The sequence below is a fragment of the Papio anubis genome, chromosome 12 (assembly GCF_008728515.1).
Source record: "Papio anubis isolate 15944 chromosome 12, Panubis1.0, whole genome shotgun sequence".
Lineage (NCBI taxonomy): Eukaryota > Metazoa > Chordata > Mammalia > Primates > Cercopithecidae > Papio > Papio anubis.
In genome coordinates, this window is record NC_044987.1 from 91,434,975 (window position 1) to 91,452,733 (window position 17,759).

Sequence of the window (17,759 nt, forward strand, 5' to 3'; positions counted from 1 at the left end):
TTTTTGAAAACATCAGGGATGGAGGTGGGAGGCAGGGCAAGATGGAGGAAATTTCTGGGAGTACAGCTATCTAGCTGTCATGGTTCAACTATGGTTTCAGTTTTCTAGGGTTTATTTTTCTTTTCTTTTTTTTTTTTTTTTTTTTTTTTGGAGATGGAGTTTCTCTCTTGTTTCCCAGGTTGGAGTGCAACGGCATAATCTCGGCTCACTGCAACCTTCCACTCCCAGGTTCAAGCGATTCTCCTGCGCCAGCCTCCGAGTAGCTGGGATTGCAGGCGCCTGCCACCTCGGCCGGCTAATTTTTGTATTTTTAGTAGAGACGGGGTTTCACCATATTGGCCAGGCTGGTCTCGAACTCCTGACCTCAGGTGGTCTACCTGGCTCCGCCTTCCAAAGTGCTGGAATTACAGGCATGAGACACCACCGCGCCCAGCCTTCTAGGGATTCTTAACCTGGGGCTCATAGGTGGGGCTTCAAAAGATCCATGAATCCTCGACTCTTTAGTCAAGCACCGGTGTCAGTAGCTGTATGTGCATTTTTCTGGAAGAGGATCATGGCTTTCAATGAGTTTCAAAAGGCTGAGACTGCTGGAGACCTGCACTGTCCAAAGGGTAGCCATTAGTCCGGTGTGGCAATTTAAGTTTAGATTTAAATTAAAATTTCAGTGCCTTACTTACACTAAGCTACACATCAAGTGCTCAACAGCCACGACCTACAGGACAGACCAAATAGAGTACACTTCCATCACTGCAGAAAGTTTGATGGGACAGATATCTGTATTGGTAGCATTACCACCTGAATACAGGTAAGATTGGATCCAACTAGTGCTTTTGTAAAATGAGTTGCCAACATTTAGAAATAAAACATAAAAATCTAAAATCCTGATTTCATTTGGGAAACAGGACTATCTACCAGCGTGGGGCCTGCGTTCCCCTGGCAGCTGGAACGCACGGTACTGCTCCCTTTAGAGGGACTCTCGGTCATATAGAAGTTTCCCGCTTGACCCTCCTTGACGGCTGACAGTAGGACCCTCGTTTCCAGGGGACTTAGCCGTCTTGGTCTCCTTCCAGGCTCGCGTTTGTAACCAGACTCCAAATTTTGCTAAATGGGGTTAAACTGGGTTTGAGAGCACATTTTAGAGCAGGGTCTAGGGCTCAGTTGGAAGTTGAGGAGGGGCAGCGCCTCCTTCCTTACAGTTTTCCGGAACTGTAGGAAGTCAGAGGGAATTTTATCCCGAACATCTGTTGCTTGACAAAGAACTTCTTCCCAGTCCTCATTCGAGCTCTCCAGTCCCCAGCCCAGTTCGCCCGGGCCCGCCCCTAGCAACGAGATCGCGGGGAGGGGCCGAGGCGAAACATTAGCCCCGCGCCCACCACCCCGGCTGGCGACGTGGCTCCGCGGCCCCGGCCTCCCCCGGCAGCGCAGCGACCAATGGGCGCGTGAGCGGGACCGCCCGCAGCTTCCCAGCCCGAGGCCCCGACGCGCCCCTCTGCTCCGGCTCGGGGCGGGCACTGGCGGAGGGACTGGGCCGTCCCCTCCTCCGCGCCGGCCCCGGCCCCAGCCCCGCCGCCGTCGCCGCGCTCCAAGCCCCCATTCCCGAGCTGCCGCTGTTGTCGCTTGCTCAGCGCCTCCCTCCCGGCCGCCCTCTCCTCCGGACGATGGCGCGCGGTGGCCGTGGCCGCCGCCTGGGGTTCGCCCTGGGACTGCTGCTGGCGCTGGTGCTGGCGCCGCGGGTTCTGCGGGCCAAGCCCACGGTGCGCAAGGAGCGCGTGGTGCGGCCCGATTCGGAGCTGGGCGAGCGGCCCCCTGAGGACAACCAGAGCTTCCAGTACGACCACGAGGCCTTCCTGGGCAAGGAGGACTCCAAGACCTTCGACCAGCTCACCCCGGACGAGAGCAAGGAGAGGCTGGGGTGAGGCCGCGGCCAGGTCCCCCCGGGGGGCGGCGCAGGTGTCCGGGGGCCGTCTGGGCGGGAGCCACGCGGGATACCACCGCCAAAGCGAAAGCGAAATCGCGCGCGCGGCCCCGAGGGCGGGGGCCTGCCCGACTCGGCGCCGGGGCTCAGGCTGAGCTGCCGGAGGGCCCCGGGACCCCAGCGTGGAGATCGCCGCCGCCCCCCGGCCTGGGTGGTTTCTCGCGGGGAGGCGAGAACGTGGCAGCGGCCGCGGTAGCCAGGACGGCGAGGACCCGCCCCCTCCCCCGGGTTGCATCAGAAGGGAAGGGAGAGAGTGCACAAAAGAAGAGTTTGTCCACAGTGGCCTGTTAGTGACATGAGTTCCTCCCTACCCTCTCGCAGTTTCTCTCTGATCCCCCACTTCCGGCGAGAAGGGCTTGAGACACTCGCTAAGAAGGTCTCAGGGATGAACATGAATGGATAAAAGATGAAGGGGCAGGCGAGTGACAGGCTTGCTTCCTAGTCTCGGCCAGGTGGTCTTGCCTTTTGCCTAATCGCCCTGTAAATCTATCGTAAGGAGGCTGGGCGCGGTGGCTCACTCCTGTAATCCCAGCACTTTGAGAGGCCGAGGCGGAGGGATCACCTGAGGTCAGGGGTTCGAGACCAGCCTGACCAACATAGGGAAACCCCGTCTCTACTAAAAATACAAAAATTAGCCGGGCGTCGTGGCACACGCCTGTAATCCCAGCTACTTGGGAGGCTGAGGCAGGAGAATCGCTTGAACCCGGGAGGTGGAGGTAGCAGTGAACCGAGATTGCGCCACTGCACTCCAGCCGAGGCTAGAGTGAGACTCCATCTCAAAAATAATAAAAAATAAAATAAAGTCTAGTGTAGGGATACAAAAATCCGGGGACACGCAGTTTCCGATTGGAAACAGGAAGGAGCAGGAATGGAAACGGGGGGCCTGAAACGTTTCTGTTGACAGCAGATGTCTGCATAAGCACTCGGTTCTTTGGCAACTGATTTGTTGGGGGCAAAAAGCTGGAGGGTGCTCTTGGTGGTGGAGGATTTTCACTTGGGCTGTTAAAGGCAGTTGAGTCAGGAACCAAACCCGGGAAACAAAACTTTGGCACATTTCAGTACACCCTCCCCGGGTCCCCCTGAGGAGACACTTGGGCATTGTGCGGAGATACCTGCTGGTCCTTGCTCAGAGGACCCAGCAGGCAGCCTGGTCCCAGATGGAGGCAGGGCTGGGGAAGAAACCAGCAGTCCTGCCTACTGGGCACCAGGTCTCAGATCTCCCTGAACCTGATTCCTGGGGGTGGAGGATCTTCACGTTCTGCCACATGAAAGAGAACACAGCCATCCCTGTGCTCCTGGGGCCCTCCAAAGGCCAAAGTGTTTCATTGGAATATGAGGATAAATTATACCTATTGTGTAGGTGCACCATCTGCCTGCTCTGATAACAAGACCTTTGAACTTCAAAGTCACCTCCAAACAATTACCTTTTATCTTGCACAGTACTTTCTCTTCTCGGTTAGGACTTAACAATGGGGGCCATTGATGAGTTCAGTCAATTGTATTGCTTTGAGGCACTTGGAGACTGATTTATTCTGGAGCCCTGAGTGGTAGCCACATTGTCACTGGAGAGGAGGCAGGGAGAGGTTTTGGGATTTGGAAAACTTTATAAGGTGTGGTCCTACAGCTTCCAGTTAATGTCTTCATCATGACAGTTCAGCCTAGTAGTGAGAACAAGTGACGGTGGGGTTGGTCTGGATTTGATCCTTGTATCAACACCTTGACTTCGAGGTATAGACTAGACCAGTGGCAGGGGAGAGGGGGTAAATGCCAAAGGGGCTTGGTCTCTCTGGATTCCAGGAGGCGATGTATCTATACACCAGTGGGAGGTAGAACTGGCAGCTCTTGCTCTTGACTCAGCAAGGGGGAGAGGAGGGAGGTAGGAATCAAGGGGACATCTGGGTCTCTGGCCTGAGCCACCAGATGGGTGATGGATGCACCATTCCCTTGTAGGTTAAATCTGGGGTAGAGGTGGGGTAGGAGGTGCTGGAAATTATGGGTCCAGTTTGGGATGGGGCTGCGTGTGAGAAGCTGCCTCTCTATCCACAGCTTGTTTCAGTGGTCCCCTCCATGATTGGGCTGAGGAGGAATGAGTGTGGCTGGATCTAGGCAACTTTGTCACCATTACCTGTCAGTCCTGAAAATGTGACAGCTCTAAGGCCCCTAAAGACACCTGGGCCAGAGGTTTGCAAAGTGGGAACCCGTAGGCTGCATGCATTCACAAATATGCCACACAGTGTAAATTACTTGCCCACATTTAAAGTTTGAATGATTTCACATACAGACCCCCATATCTGGCTTCTCTTGACACCTTTATTCCCATGTGTCAGTCATCCTCTGCAGCAGAGTTGGTCAGCCCTGTTTGGCGGCTAGCAGGGTATCTCCAAGTGGCAATAGGTCCCATTGAGAGGTTTTGCTCATTCTGTTACCTGTTGGTGTTGAGAACAAATGATGATGGAGTTGGTCTGGGTTTGCTCCTTGTATCAACACCTTGATTTCATTAATTTATTCATGCAACAAACATTTGAATGGCTTCTGTGTAGCAGCTACCATCCGCCACTGATCTAGATTATTGTCTTTAGTGAGGAAAGGCATGCATTCTCTCCTTTATTCCTCACAACATTCCATGTGAAGTAGGTGTTCAGTTTACACATGGAGAAACTCAGAGAGTCAATACACTTGCCCAAGATCACGCAGATAATGGGGACCAGAGGGAGGACGGGGATCCAGGTGTTCTGATGGAAGTGCTGGGCTTCATCTCCACCCTAGCTGCCTTTCCCAGGATCTCATTTGAGATTGTTAAAGAGAAGGTTAAGATCTTATTTATTCTTACAACAAATATTTATTGAGTGCTTACTATGTGTCAGGCTGAGCTACGTCCTAGATGTTTATTTGGCATAGACTAGATGCTATCCTTTCCACAAAAGAGGATTGTAGAGTCTGATGTCGTTAGCCTGAGATTCTGTTTCCCAGTTGGCTTTGGGTAACCCGTTGGCATGTCTCCACTGTGTCCCCAGGATTGGAGCAGTGCTTGGCACATACCTGGGCTCAACACTGCACAATGTTAAAATAATTCTGCTGTGTCTGACTATGATTTCCTGGGGGAAGAAGCCTGAAGACGCTTGAAGTTTAGTGTTTTAGTCTTTTTTTTTTTTAAGACACGTTCTTGATTTGTTGCCCAGGCTATGATGCACAGCGGTGCAATCATAGCTCACTGCAGCCTTGACCTCCTGGGCTCAGGCAGTCCTCCCACCTCAGCCTCCTGAGTAGTTGGGGCTACAGGCATGTGTCACCATGCCTGGCTAATTTTTAAATTTTTTGTGGTGTCAGGATCTCACTATGTTGCCCAGGCTGCTCTCAAACTCTTGGCCTTCTACCTCAGTCCTCCCACCTCAGCCTCCTGAAGCACTGGGATCACAGGTCCAGCCTATCTTTTAGGAATGAGGCCTGTTAAACGTGCAAATGAAGGGGCACTTTCAAGCTGTTAGTGATGTTTACACCTTCCTGAGAAAGAGGAGCTTGGGCTCTTGGGTTCAGGTAGGAGGTGGAGACATTGATTATTCACTCCTCCCCGTCTCATGTACACCCTCCCCCCACCTAAAAAAAAGTTATAGGAGATTTTCTCTGTCAAACTACTGATGAATTTGTTTCCCACTTTTTATTAATCAAAGCTTAATTGCCAATCAGAAGGTCTGTTGAAAAGTGAGAAAGTTTTGCCACTGAAGCTGATAGAATTCCAGCCCCAAAGAACGAAATCTAGAGTTAGCCTGTATGACCTCCTCCCAGGTAAATGGACTACAAGGGTGAAACTTTTTTAAACACTGGGAATAGCTTGGGGGTGTTTTTGAAGTTCCCTACCGGAATGCTGTCCTGGTTTGGGACCGTCTGATCTAGAGATGACAAAAGTGAGTTCCCAGCCTGAAGTTTGCTCTGGGCTAGCATTTAGGGTACCTCAGTGGAGTTCAGTGGGAAGTTCCTGAAACCTAGGCCAGCCGTGGAGCTGGTATAGGAGCCTTTACCCTAAGAGCAAAGGGTTTAAGGTTCCTAGAGTGGATCAGCTGGTCAAGTTTCGTGAGTAGATTCCATGATGTCAAGGCTCCTTCAGCCCTGACATTTGTGCTGTGTCCACCATCTGGTGTCCTTTTGCTTTAAGTGTCAAGTCTTTGCGTCCACCGTGGTGGGGTTTAAAAAAAAAAAACAAAACTCACTTATCTTTTGATTTACATACAATTTTCCACTTTTTGCATTGGACCTAAGCCAGAAGACACGAATTCTAACCCCAGTTTTACCAAATACTGGTTGTGTAATCTTAGAAAAGTTATTCCATTTCTCTGGGCCTCAGTTTCCATTACTCCAAAATGAGGGTGTTGGACTACAGCAGGGAAGATTAATAGGTTTCATCTTACAGATCAGCTCTGATACATTGGTAGTGGCCATCACCAGAGCACAGTGCTGAGAATTCTGAGAGCACCTCTAGTTTCATCAGGACAGAGGGGTACAATCCATTAGCGGTGTCTGCCATCGGCACTGGTCGGGGGAAAGCACATCAACCGTGAAAGCATAAACTTGAAGATTCCTTCCAGCCTCCTTAGATCATTGATTCTGTTGTAGTTGTTTGTGCATTTTAGATTGTGCAGGTGTTTGATCTTTTGCTGGACCAGCATCACACAAAGCCTTAATAATAGCCTTGTGCATGTGTGTGGGTTTCTTTTCTTTTTCTTTTTTTTTTTTTTTTTGTACTGCAGAAAGATTGTTGATCGAATCGACAATGATGGGGATGGCTTTGTCACTACTGAGGAGCTGAAAACCTGGATCAAACGGGTGCAGAAAAGATACATCTTCGATAATGTCGCCAAAGTCTGGAAGGATTATGATAGGGACAAGGATGATAAAATTTCCTGGGAAGAATACAAACAAGCCACCTATGGTTACTACCTAGGTAAGAGGTGCTGCAGGAGCGGTGACACAGCGGGGGCCCGGGTCACAAGTTTTTTGTAGACTCTCTCCTCTCTCATCATATCCACTCCCTTCAGGGAGATGTCACAGCCTCCTAAGTAGAACATGCTTGTATAACACCCTCCTCTGCAAACTTGGAATGTACTGAGTTCCTTACACTGAGTGAAGTTACAGGTGGGAGGGAAGGACTGTGAGGGCTAATAAAAAGAATCCCTTAGATTGCGACCCCATCTCAACTTCATCTCAGAGGCACGCACGGAGAAGAAAGCAGAAGGGAAGTGTGTCTGTGGTACACTTTCAAAATGCTGCCTAATTCCAGATAGCAAGGATTGAGCGGGCCGGAGCAGTCAGGAAAGGCTTCCTGGTATGGGTGGTTTGGAAACTGGGGCCTTGGAGAATGGATTTATATTTGGAGAAGGTGGGTCAACTGGAGGGGCAAAGATGCAGCAATGCATGCAGTAATGGGAAGGGCTTGGATCCAAGACGAACAAGACCGGGAGAATGAAGAAGTGAGATTACAGAGGTACAGGGTGCAGACCTGCTGGGTGCATGGTGAGGATGGCCAAGAAACAGGCCCGAGGAGAACCAAAGATGCACGCACGCGGCCAGAATCGGGGAGATCTTGAAAGCCAGGCACGGTGTTGAGACAAGATGTTTTGGGTACCAAAGAACCTCTGTATGTTCTAGATCAAAGAATGAGATGATGAAAGCAGAGTTCTGCAAAGAGAAGTATGGCAGTGATATAGTCTAAAGCCCGCGCTCTTAACCGCTTGCAATAATTCCCCTAATATGCCCTGAGGCCTAGATTACGGGGTGGCTTGAGGGAACTGATATTAGAGGCATTCTGACATAAAATGTTTTAAAGAACTCAGTAGGTCGGGACCTTTTTTCCCTGTGTGTACCATTTGAGCATGAAGGATGAGGGATCTGGCAGGAAACGCCTTTCTTGGCAGCACAGTTGAAAAACGTTTCTGCATACATACATCCTGCAGGAAACCCCGCGGAGTTTCACGATTCTTCAGATCATCACACCTTTAAAAAGATGCTGCCACGTGACGAGAGAAGATTCAAAGCTGCGGACCTCGATGGTGATCTGACAGCTACGCGGGAGGAGTTCACTGCCTTTCTGCATCCTGAAGAGTTTGAACACATGAAGGAAATTGTGGTTTTGGTAAGATAAGTGAAGGGCCTGGGCTGGGAAAAGACCGGGGAGAAAACTGCCTCCAAATCTTGTCTCTTCCAAAGAGAGAACATTTTTCAGCCTGAAGGGAATTGGAGAAGGATTCCAGAGTAGAGTTTGGTGGAATACCTGTCTACCCAGTAAATTAGTCAGGTCAGGCTGGCTGCTGTAACAAATAGCCCCCAGTTATAGCCATTTAACACTAGCAAAGTTTGTTCCAGTCAGATGGACCTCCCAGGCTGTTCTCTGAGCACAATTGGGTACCCAGTTCTCCTCTAAGCACTCCTGCTTGTGCTCTGCCATCTTGTAGCTTCAAAGTCATTCTGGCAACACCCAACTGGCTGACAAAGGAAAAGAGAGGAAATGAGAAGATAGAGTCTTTGTTTACTGTTCTGCCCAGGGAATGACACATCCCCTTCCCTTATGTTACACTAGTCCCTCCTAGATATGAAGAGGCTGGGAAATACAGTTTAGATATGTGCCTAGAAAGAGCAAATAGGGGCCAGGCACAGTGGCTCATGCCTATAATCCCAGCACTTTGGGAGGCCAAGGAGGCGGATCATGAGGTCAGGAGTTTAAAACCAGCCTGGCCCACATGGTGAAACTCTGTCTCTACTCAAGATAGAAAAGAAATTAGCTGGGCATGGTGGCATGCGGCTGTAATCCCAGCTACTCGGGAGACTGAGGCAGGAGAATCGCTTGAACCCGGGAGGCGGAGGTTGCAGCGAGCCGAGATCGTGCCATTGCACTCCAGCCTGGGCGACAGGGTGAGACTCTGTCTCAAAAAAAAAAAAAAAAGGAAAGAGCAAATGGCTTAAGTGAGCAACTAGCTAGTCTCTGCCCCATTTTTCAGTTTTAAGGGACTTGGGAAAAGACTCAGAAATGGAATGAATTGGATTGTTAAAACTGTGTGGAAATGTAAAGTAAAAATTATGGCTGGAAGGGATGCTACCCTTAGGGGGTAGGTCTTTGGAGGGTGGGTGGATCAGGCCCTAGGCTTTGAGGAGTGACTCTGCTTGTAAGGCCTCAGAATGTGGTTGCTTTCCATAGTGTCTTGTTGGGTCCCAAATGTCTTCATTTTCCGTGACAATTAAATAAATGCCATCACCTGTTTTCCTGGGCAGATGCACCAAGCCAGTTCCAACTGTTTCAATCCTGGGAAACAGATGGCTAGAGCTTTTGTTTACACGAGCTGTAGATGGTTTTAGTTATCCAGGTGGTGGAAGGGTCCGCTCATGCTTCATCCTCGTGATCGCCATGACTTTAAGGACTGGGCGGTGGCTCCAAGAATCATTTCTCTACCACTCACCATCCATGTAGTGATAGCTAATGTGGCAGAGGACAGTGCAGGTGGGGAATGATCCACAGTGGATGACGAGCCTTTGGGAGTGGCTCTCTGCTCTCAGGTTTTCTCTTTGGTTTGGCCCAGGATGCCTCTGAGTTGCTGTGCCAATGAACAGTAAACTCATTTAATTATTGACCCAATCCAAAAAATGTAAATAAGGGGTCAAGTATACTAAATACAGAGCATAATACATTAAAAAATCAGTTATACTTTTATTTTTGAGTTGACCACTGTTTCACATTTCTCTGACACCAACTCAGTATTCATAGTCCTGTTAGCACTGCAGTCTATTCTTGAGGTCATGTAATCCAGTGGTTCTCAAACTGGTTTTCTCGCATGTTCCCCAGTGGGTGTTTTGGTTGGATGGTGGAGTTGGTTGGCCTGGCAGGGCCTGATATCATCAGAGCACCTCTGGGGTTACAGGTACATCTTGCTTTGAAGAAAGCGTTCTGCTCTTGAAATTGGGGTGGGGGATTAGGAACAGAAACTATTGCCTGTTTTTTACAAATAAGAAACTAGTTCCCAGGGAAGTAAGGAGATGAGCCAGAAGTCACCAAGTATTCAGCCGTAAAAGCTGGATAAAGGAGGACAATAGAATTCTCAGACTTCCTTAGAGCACATGGCCATCTTGCATTCTGTTTCACCCTTTGCTTCCTAGGAAACCCTGGAGGACATCGACAAGAACGGGGATGGGTTTGTGGATCAGGATGAGTATATTGGTGAGTGCTGACCTAGAGTCTTGCTCAGCTTCCCGACTGGGCCACATGCCCCCCCACCCACACGTCTGGCTACTTTCCCCAGACGTCTCTTTTAGCAACAGCTGCAAGTCTATAAGTCACTCCTGTGAACTTCCAGCCTGCTTGTCCCATCAACCCTAGTGGTGTAGTATCAGGGAAGTATTATTAGACCTTATTCAGTGGAGAAGAGATGAAAAGGCTGGCCCTACACAAGGCTGGCCAACAGTTGGCCCCAGGCCTCTGAGAGGTGCCCTTCATCACACTGCCTGGTTTTACCTTTGCAAAAGGGCATTGGAGATCCCATAGATTTACAGTGAAGATAGAAGAGACAGTGTCAGGGCAAAAACTCTAAAATTGGACGGGGTCAGTGGGGCCTAAAAGCTCTGAGTAGATGCAGCTGTGATTAACAGAACTGTTTATGTGTCTGAGCTCTTTGCAGAAAGGCATTCTTCTTAGAGAGATAAATGTTTTACAGAGTGCACAATTGCCCAATAATATTGTCATTTTGTACCCCTCGTTTCCCATCCTTCGGTTGAGAGTCCCATAGAGTCAAATTAATGTATTTGGGTCCAAACCCACCATTGCTGTTTAGAGCGCTTCCTGGTAGCTCCAAATCCCCACCGGCCCAACCCCTGCTGGAAAGGACCAGAACAGGCAACAAGGACAATTCCATTTGATCCTTACCACCTGCTATGGCACATGGCTCCAGCTGCAGGCTCCCTTCTCATGGCAGCTCTTTTCCCAAGTCTCGATAAAGTAAAAGCTGGAAAATCATTTGATTTAAGTGTTGACCTATGACAAGAGGAATGAAATATGTATAATTTTTGTACAGATTTTTAATCGAAGCCATTAATTACCTTTAAATGTAAAACCCAGAGCCCGAGTTGCTGTCTGTCTCTGGTTTTGTGGTTGTATTACTTTGCCACCCCAGACACAAGAACAAGTGCCTTCAGCAATGAAGAGCAGAGTTTCCTCTAATCATTAGAAATTATGTTTGATCGTGAGCCGAACACTGTTCCTTGTGTGTCATTGGTAACAGACAACGTAGCTCTCGCCACAGTAATTAAAGTGACGTTGGTGGCACTACCCTGATAGAATGACATATGCTGACAGCTCCCTCATCAGAGGAAGCAGTAGTGCCTTCCTCTTGCTGGGTCCACATGCGAGGTCACGTTCAGAGGCGCAGACCTCTCACTGTGGCACTGGGGATGCATGGTTAAAACAAACAATGTAGTGCTTTTGATTGAAAGTGTGTGCTCTGCCCAGCCCTCTGGAACTGTACATTGAAGTGGTGCAAAGTCAGGGGCAGAACTCTTTGAGTGGCTTTGCCTAGAAGAAGCATCCCATTCTTTACACTGAATAGAGAGAGGGAGGTGGAGGCGTTGCGCTTGAAAATCGAATACGTAATGACTCACAGGCAGAGGAACCCAATGTATTGACTCGTCATTTCACTTCTTGGGGAGGCGACAAGTGGAAAGTGGGTGGTGGGGGGTGTAGTAGGAAGGGCACTGGAATTAGGAGCCCTAGCTTCTCCACCAATTAGCTGTGTGACCCTGGGATAATCATGTAATGGCTTTAAACCTCAGCTTCCTCATCTGTAAAATGGGAAAAAAAAGTTGGCCCATTCTTGCAGGATTCGATGAAGCTTGAATTAGCTAATACATATTACAACTCTTTTTCAAAAACAATGTAGACATGTCAGTTAGGGGTCTACCTTGTAGTCAAGGGTCTTGTCTCTTTCTTTCCTTCTCTTACAACCTGCTCCCTTCACCACCTGACATTTCCAAGCTCTGCTTCCATTACAGAGAAACTGCCTGCAGAGTATCTCTCTTTTCCAAGAGCTACTGACACACACCCAATGCAAAAACGTTTCCTTTTTCTTTTCCTTGCCATTTTGTAAAATGGGGATAATGACCCATCTTGTAGAATTGTTACGAGAATGAAATAAAATGACAAGTGAAAGCCCTTTGGAAATGATATAAACAATAGTACTAAACACAGTGGCTGAGACTCTGGGTTGAAAGCACAGTGGCCATGTTCCTGTGCAGCCTCCAGCTCATATGAGCTGTGGGTCATTGGGTAAGACTTTACCTCATTGTTTTCATCTGTAAAATGGGAATTATAACAGCACTCACTTCATAAGGTTGTTGTGGGAAAATCAAATGAAAAATGTGTGTAGAGCACTTTATACAGTATCTGGACCACAGTGTTCACTGTTAGTCATTATTATTAGTTTTCGCTTATGTAGTGCCAGTTTGGATTGTAGAGGGCTTTTACGTCAGAATGGCACATTTGATCATAATAGCCCCGTGATTTGTAAATTATCGTCTCCATTTTACAGACAAGGAAACTTCAGGCTCAGTCACTGAACTAAGTCAAAAGCCGGGATTTATCTTTCAGCTTCTAAACTCGGTTCTTTCTACTCCACCACGTGGCCTTCATCATGAATAAATTATTGCATCGTTATCCCCAAGAAACTGCCTACCAGCTGTTTGAGTTAGGTCTCTGGATTGGTCATCGCCTTTCCTAAAGCTCAGGAGGTCAAGTTATTTTGCGGGGAGGGGCGATTTACCTTCCCACTTTCCTTTGTAACCAACAACAACCTTCCCTTCTAGCGGATATGTTTTCCCATGAGGAGAATGGCCCTGAGCCAGACTGGGTTTTATCAGAACGGGAGCAGTTTAACGAATTCCGGGATCTGAACAAGGATGGGAAGTTGGACAAAGATGAGATTCGCCACTGGATCCTCCCTCAAGACTATGATCATGCACAGGCTGAGGCCAGGCATCTGGTATATGAGTCAGACAAAAACAAGGTATTTCCCATTCTTCTGGAATCACTGATTGAAGGGAGACAGTTTACATAAGATTGGTTTGGTTTTTTTTCTCGGCGATAGCGTTGACCCATGTGACCATGTCTTTATTGACTTTTCCTTCTTGTGGAGGCCTGTAAACTTGAGCTAATACCATGATAACCCATAGTAAGCTTATTAGGCCTGAACTTTCCTGGAAAGTCAGCTATGAGCCACAGACTTACATTAAGTCACATTTGCTAGGACTGCAGAACTTTGTGGGCAGGACACGATTTAAGAAGTATACCCCGTGTTGCCCTAGGATCAGCTTATTTATCCATTCATTGTCACCAAATATTTATCAAACATCTGTGATGTGTCAGGGACAAGGAAGCCCATCCCATTAAAGCCCAGACATCCTCAGGCAAGCTCAGGTTTCTGGCTTTAATGCCTAGTACTTCGGTATCTATTGATAAACATTCAAATAAACAAATCAATAAATTTAGAAAAATTTCCTGCCTATTCCCCGCTTTGCTGATTGCCCCCAAATTCTCAGGTTATGCCAATAGTCAGGTTAGGCAGTGAGGCCATAAGAGGGAAGTGGCATTCTTGAGGGCCTATTTTGGGAAGACCAACACTGCTTGTGGACACGAATGGATTCTAGCTTCTGAATTACTCAGGGACTTCCCTGACGCATGTTAGCACAGTTTTTATAGCAAGAGGCTGTTCCGATTTGGAGTTTTGCAGTGCAGTCCTGGTAGATGAAGGAGGTGCCCAGTAGCTTCTGAATTACTAAATATAGTATTTTAAACATTGCAAATCAATGAAATGACATGAACATCATGCTAAACTAGTACAGTTATCAGAGCTTCCGTGACAGAGCTCTTTCATCTCTTCTATAGGATGAGAAGCTAACTAAAGAGGAAATATTGGAGAATTGGAACATGTTCGTTGGAAGCCAAGCTACCAATTATGGGGAAGATCTCACAAAAAATCATGATGAGCTTTGATAGACACTCACCAGAATATGGCAGACTGTCATAGGCATTCTGTTATTGTCTTGGATTGTTGCTACAATTGTCTAATTTACAGCAGTTGTGTTCCCACAAAAAGCAAGTTTGTACCTCGGATTGGGGTATAAAAATTGTTTTTCGCTCAGTATTTACTGGAAAATGGACATCACTATTCTTTCAGTAAGATTTCTCTCAAAACACATGAAAACCTTGGTAAATTGCAGTTCTCTCTGGGGATATCTTGGTACAATATGACTTTTTAAAAGTTTTGTTGTTTTTTCTTTCCCCATTAAAACTTAAAGGGGAAGAAAACTTGAAAAACCTCTGTTCTTCAGAAGTTGAGCGGGTTGGGGGAGGCAGTGATATGAAGTGACTGCTATGTATTTTCACTACCAGATTTTTTTATATTTGCCACTGTTAAATAGTTGGAAAGGGGAAATTCTGATTAAGCAAAAGTGGTATCATCCTAGGTAAGCTTATTTCAGAACAAGTCTAATATTTCAGATTCTTTCTTCTCGACTTTATACTCTGAGCTGTTCCTTACTGTAAGTGGTGTGTATGAAACCTCCATGCATTTTCCAGTATGAATCTGCTAATATGCACAATAAATCCATGTCTCTGTTTGTTTTTCTATTAAAAAGCAATCAAGAAAGATAATGTGAAAAAGAAAGGAATTTAGAGGTAGGGAAAAGATGAATGTCAGACATTTGAAAAACTATAGTAAAATGATGAACACTAAATATACTTGAGAAAACTTTCTTGATATGCCAGTGAGGTAGGCCTGATCTTTGAAATAGTGAATAGGAATACAATGCATTTCCTCAATGATCACTGATTAGAATGAGGTGGTGGGATCCTTGGGAAGCCAAACAGAGCGGAGTTCTGGATCATGTCCCATCCAGTCCAGTGAATCCACGACCCTCGGACCTGTCCCCACAGAACAGCTTATACCATGGAATGAGGACAAGGTGATATTCTGAGCTGTGGACTGAACTGGCAGACACAACCTGTACAGATTGAAATTTCACCTTGTAAGGAGGAAGTGAATGAAATAAAGGATCCCCCTAAGGATTCTCTACTGTGTCCTGTGGTGTTTGACTTCACAGATGCTATTTGTGACATTATTATTCGTATAGTATAGAACGGTGGGGTTGGATTCCATGAATAAGACTATAAAAGATTCTGTTTTTTTTATCCAGTTACTAGAATGTTCAGAATAGACTCGTATTTACTAATTTAATAATATGCTTAATGCCCTTTCTTCTGTAGGTCATTTTAACTATAAAATCTTTCTGAAAAAGGTTTCAACTGGAAAATCCAGACTTCTTCCCTGGGCCTACGAGGCCCTGCAGGAGGAGGTCTAAGGGATCTGGCCCCTACCAGCAGTATCATCATCTCCTCACCTCTCTCCCCTTCACATCCCCTATATTCTGGCCTCACAGACTTTCTAGTCCTCAGACACACCAAGGTCATGCCCAGGTTGGGCCCTTTGCACTTGCTGCCCCCTCACCTTCAGAATACCCATCTCTCACACCCTCGGGTAACATGATGCTTCCTCAAGGGGGCCTTCCAGACCCCACTATTTAAAGTAATCCCAACTTGAATCCCGGTTTAACGTCCCCATTTTATTCTTGTCATGCGTTACCGTTTATATTCATTTCCATGCCTTCTGTCCAAATTGCCGCAAAGATTTACAGTGACAGAAACTTACATGGTTCTGGAGGCCAGGGTCTGAAGTCCAGGTGTCAGCAGGGCTGCTCTGCCTCTGAAAGCGCTAGGGAAAGTGCCTCCTTGTTTCTTCCAGCTTCTGGTGACTCCTTGGACTTCCTTAGCTTGTGACTACATCACTCCACTGCGTCATCTCTGTCTCTGTCTTCACAAGGCCTTTCCTTTCTCTGTGTCTCTCCTTGGTGTGTCTCTTATAGGACACTTGTCATTTGATTTAGAGCCTACTTGGATTATCCAAGATGATCTCATCTTGAGGTCCTTAATTATATCATCCCTTTTTCCAAGTAGAATCACATTCACAGTTTCCAGGAGTTAGCAGGTGAATATGTCTTTTGCAGGGGTGGGGGCCGCCATTCAAGCTAACCTACTACACCACTTGACATTATATTGTTTGGACATTGCTTGTCTCTCCCAAGCTAGAATATAAACCATGAGACCAACAGTCTCGTTTTCTGATTTACTGCTGCTTCCCAGGACGTAGAATAGTAGAGTCTAGCAGCAGTAAATGCTCAGGAATTATTTGCTGAATGAGTGAGAGGCTGATGGCTTTAATCAAAGGGAATATCCCTCAGAGGAAAATAATTCTGTAAAAAATATTAAAATAGCTAACAGTTGCTAAATGGGAATTTGAGAGATTTGCCCAAGATTCCACGATGATTAAATGGCAAGGTAAGACATCAACTCCAGGCGTTCCTGGCTCCGAAGTTCTCTTCCATTTAGCTTTAAGTTGTGCTGCTCCAAATCTCAGAATTTCATGTTTTATCTTTCTTTGCTCACCCACAGCATATGATAATGTGGTAAGGAAATGAGAAGAACTCCGCTTTACTATAAATAAGCTGATGGCTTTTTTTTTTTTTTTTTAAGTAATGAGAAGCTGTTTTTTAAAAAATGAGAAAATAATATTGTGTAACCTAATTATAAGCACAACAACTTAAAAGGTGATGACATTATTTTTCACCTCCAAAAAGGAATATAGTTGATTTATTATTATATGTAGTAAGACATTAAATATATCTGGAGCATTAACTTTTTCCTTTCAAGTCAGTGCACATTGGAAGACTAACCCCGAAAGATACTAGAGCTTCTGGGGCTGAATTTAACACTATTTAAAGAAAGAAAACCTTAGCTAGGGGACATAACTGTTAACATGGTGATTTGTAAAACCTTAGATTTCTAATAAGGTCTGACTGTTTCAAGGAAAACATATTTTGTTTCTAGGTAACATTTCAAGTCTGATTATGAGCAAATGCTACAAAATTGATCTGTAATGGGAAATACTGTAATGTCACAAAGCATTATTTAATGCTTAATGTGACTGAAAGCATTAATTGCTAGGAGCCATAGTCTGTCCAAGCAAAACATGAACACACATTTTACACCCCTCGTCTCTTACTGTAGGTTTTCGAATGAATTCAAGTGTCACAAAAATGTAGTTAGAAAATCTGCAATACCTGAAGGTTTTCTTCACCTGCTTGGAATATGGTAGTTGTTCCCTTGTTAGCAAACACGTGAGTTGTATCTTTTCAGAAGTGCCCAGCAAACAGTTGCTGTGTGGCTGCTTGTTAGCAGCTCAGCTAAAATGTCTCGTGGAATGAGGTAGTGAGTGGCTGACGGGATTTTTTTTTTCCTTCTAGATTTATTTTGTCACTTTCGTAATAAAATCTCGGGTTTCTCCAAGAACATGCAATTGAGATTTGACTGTCTCTGAAGTACTGAAATGAGTTTATAGCAATAGAATTCCCACTAAAAACCAATGAGTGCTATAATGTTCACCACTTTGGCTCACACTGAAGTATTAAGTCTGAGCACTGGCTGGAAAGCTTGTGTCATCAGTAAACTCGTGAGATTTACATGAACTTCGGGCTATTTCCAAAGAAGCCATCCCCATCCTTAATTCTGGTCAGTCCCAGGGTCCGCGGCTGCGGACACAAACCCTCGGTGTAATGCGTCCCACCACCCCATGTGCTTTTAGTACCTCTATAATTTTTCTCACATAAAATAGAAAATAGTCTAATTCTCCCACAGAAGTCTGTCAAA

General features: G+C 46.3%; 1 protein-coding gene across 1 annotated transcript; it reads left to right on the forward strand.

The window, feature by feature from the left end:
* The first annotated feature begins 1,255 nt into the window (after positions 1 to 1,255).
* On the forward strand, positions 1,256 to 15,070 carry RCN1 (reticulocalbin 1). Its single transcript, XM_003910071.5, has 6 exons — positions 1,256 to 1,912; positions 6,718 to 6,911; positions 7,921 to 8,099; positions 10,112 to 10,172; positions 12,806 to 13,005; positions 13,884 to 15,070. The coding sequence occupies exons 1-6, from the start codon at positions 1,659 to 1,661 to the stop codon at positions 13,989 to 13,991; spliced, it is 996 nt and encodes a 331-aa protein (XP_003910120.1). The 5' UTR covers positions 1,256 to 1,658; the 3' UTR covers positions 13,992 to 15,070.
* The last annotated feature ends 2,689 nt before the right edge of the window (positions 15,071 to 17,759 follow it).

Excerpts from the sequence above, each read along its gene's own strand:
- RCN1 (XM_003910071.5), top strand. The coding sequence starts at position 1,659 with ATGGCGCGCGGTGGCCGTGGCCGCCGCCTGGGGTTCGCCCTGGGACTG. Across the intron at positions 8,100-10,111 it reads TGAAGGAAATTGTGGTTTTG|GAAACCCTGGAGGACATCGA; the intron begins GTAAGATAAGTG and ends TTTGCTTCCTAG. Across the intron at positions 13,006-13,883 it reads ATGAGTCAGACAAAAACAAG|GATGAGAAGCTAACTAAAGA; the intron begins GTATTTCCCATT and ends TCTCTTCTATAG.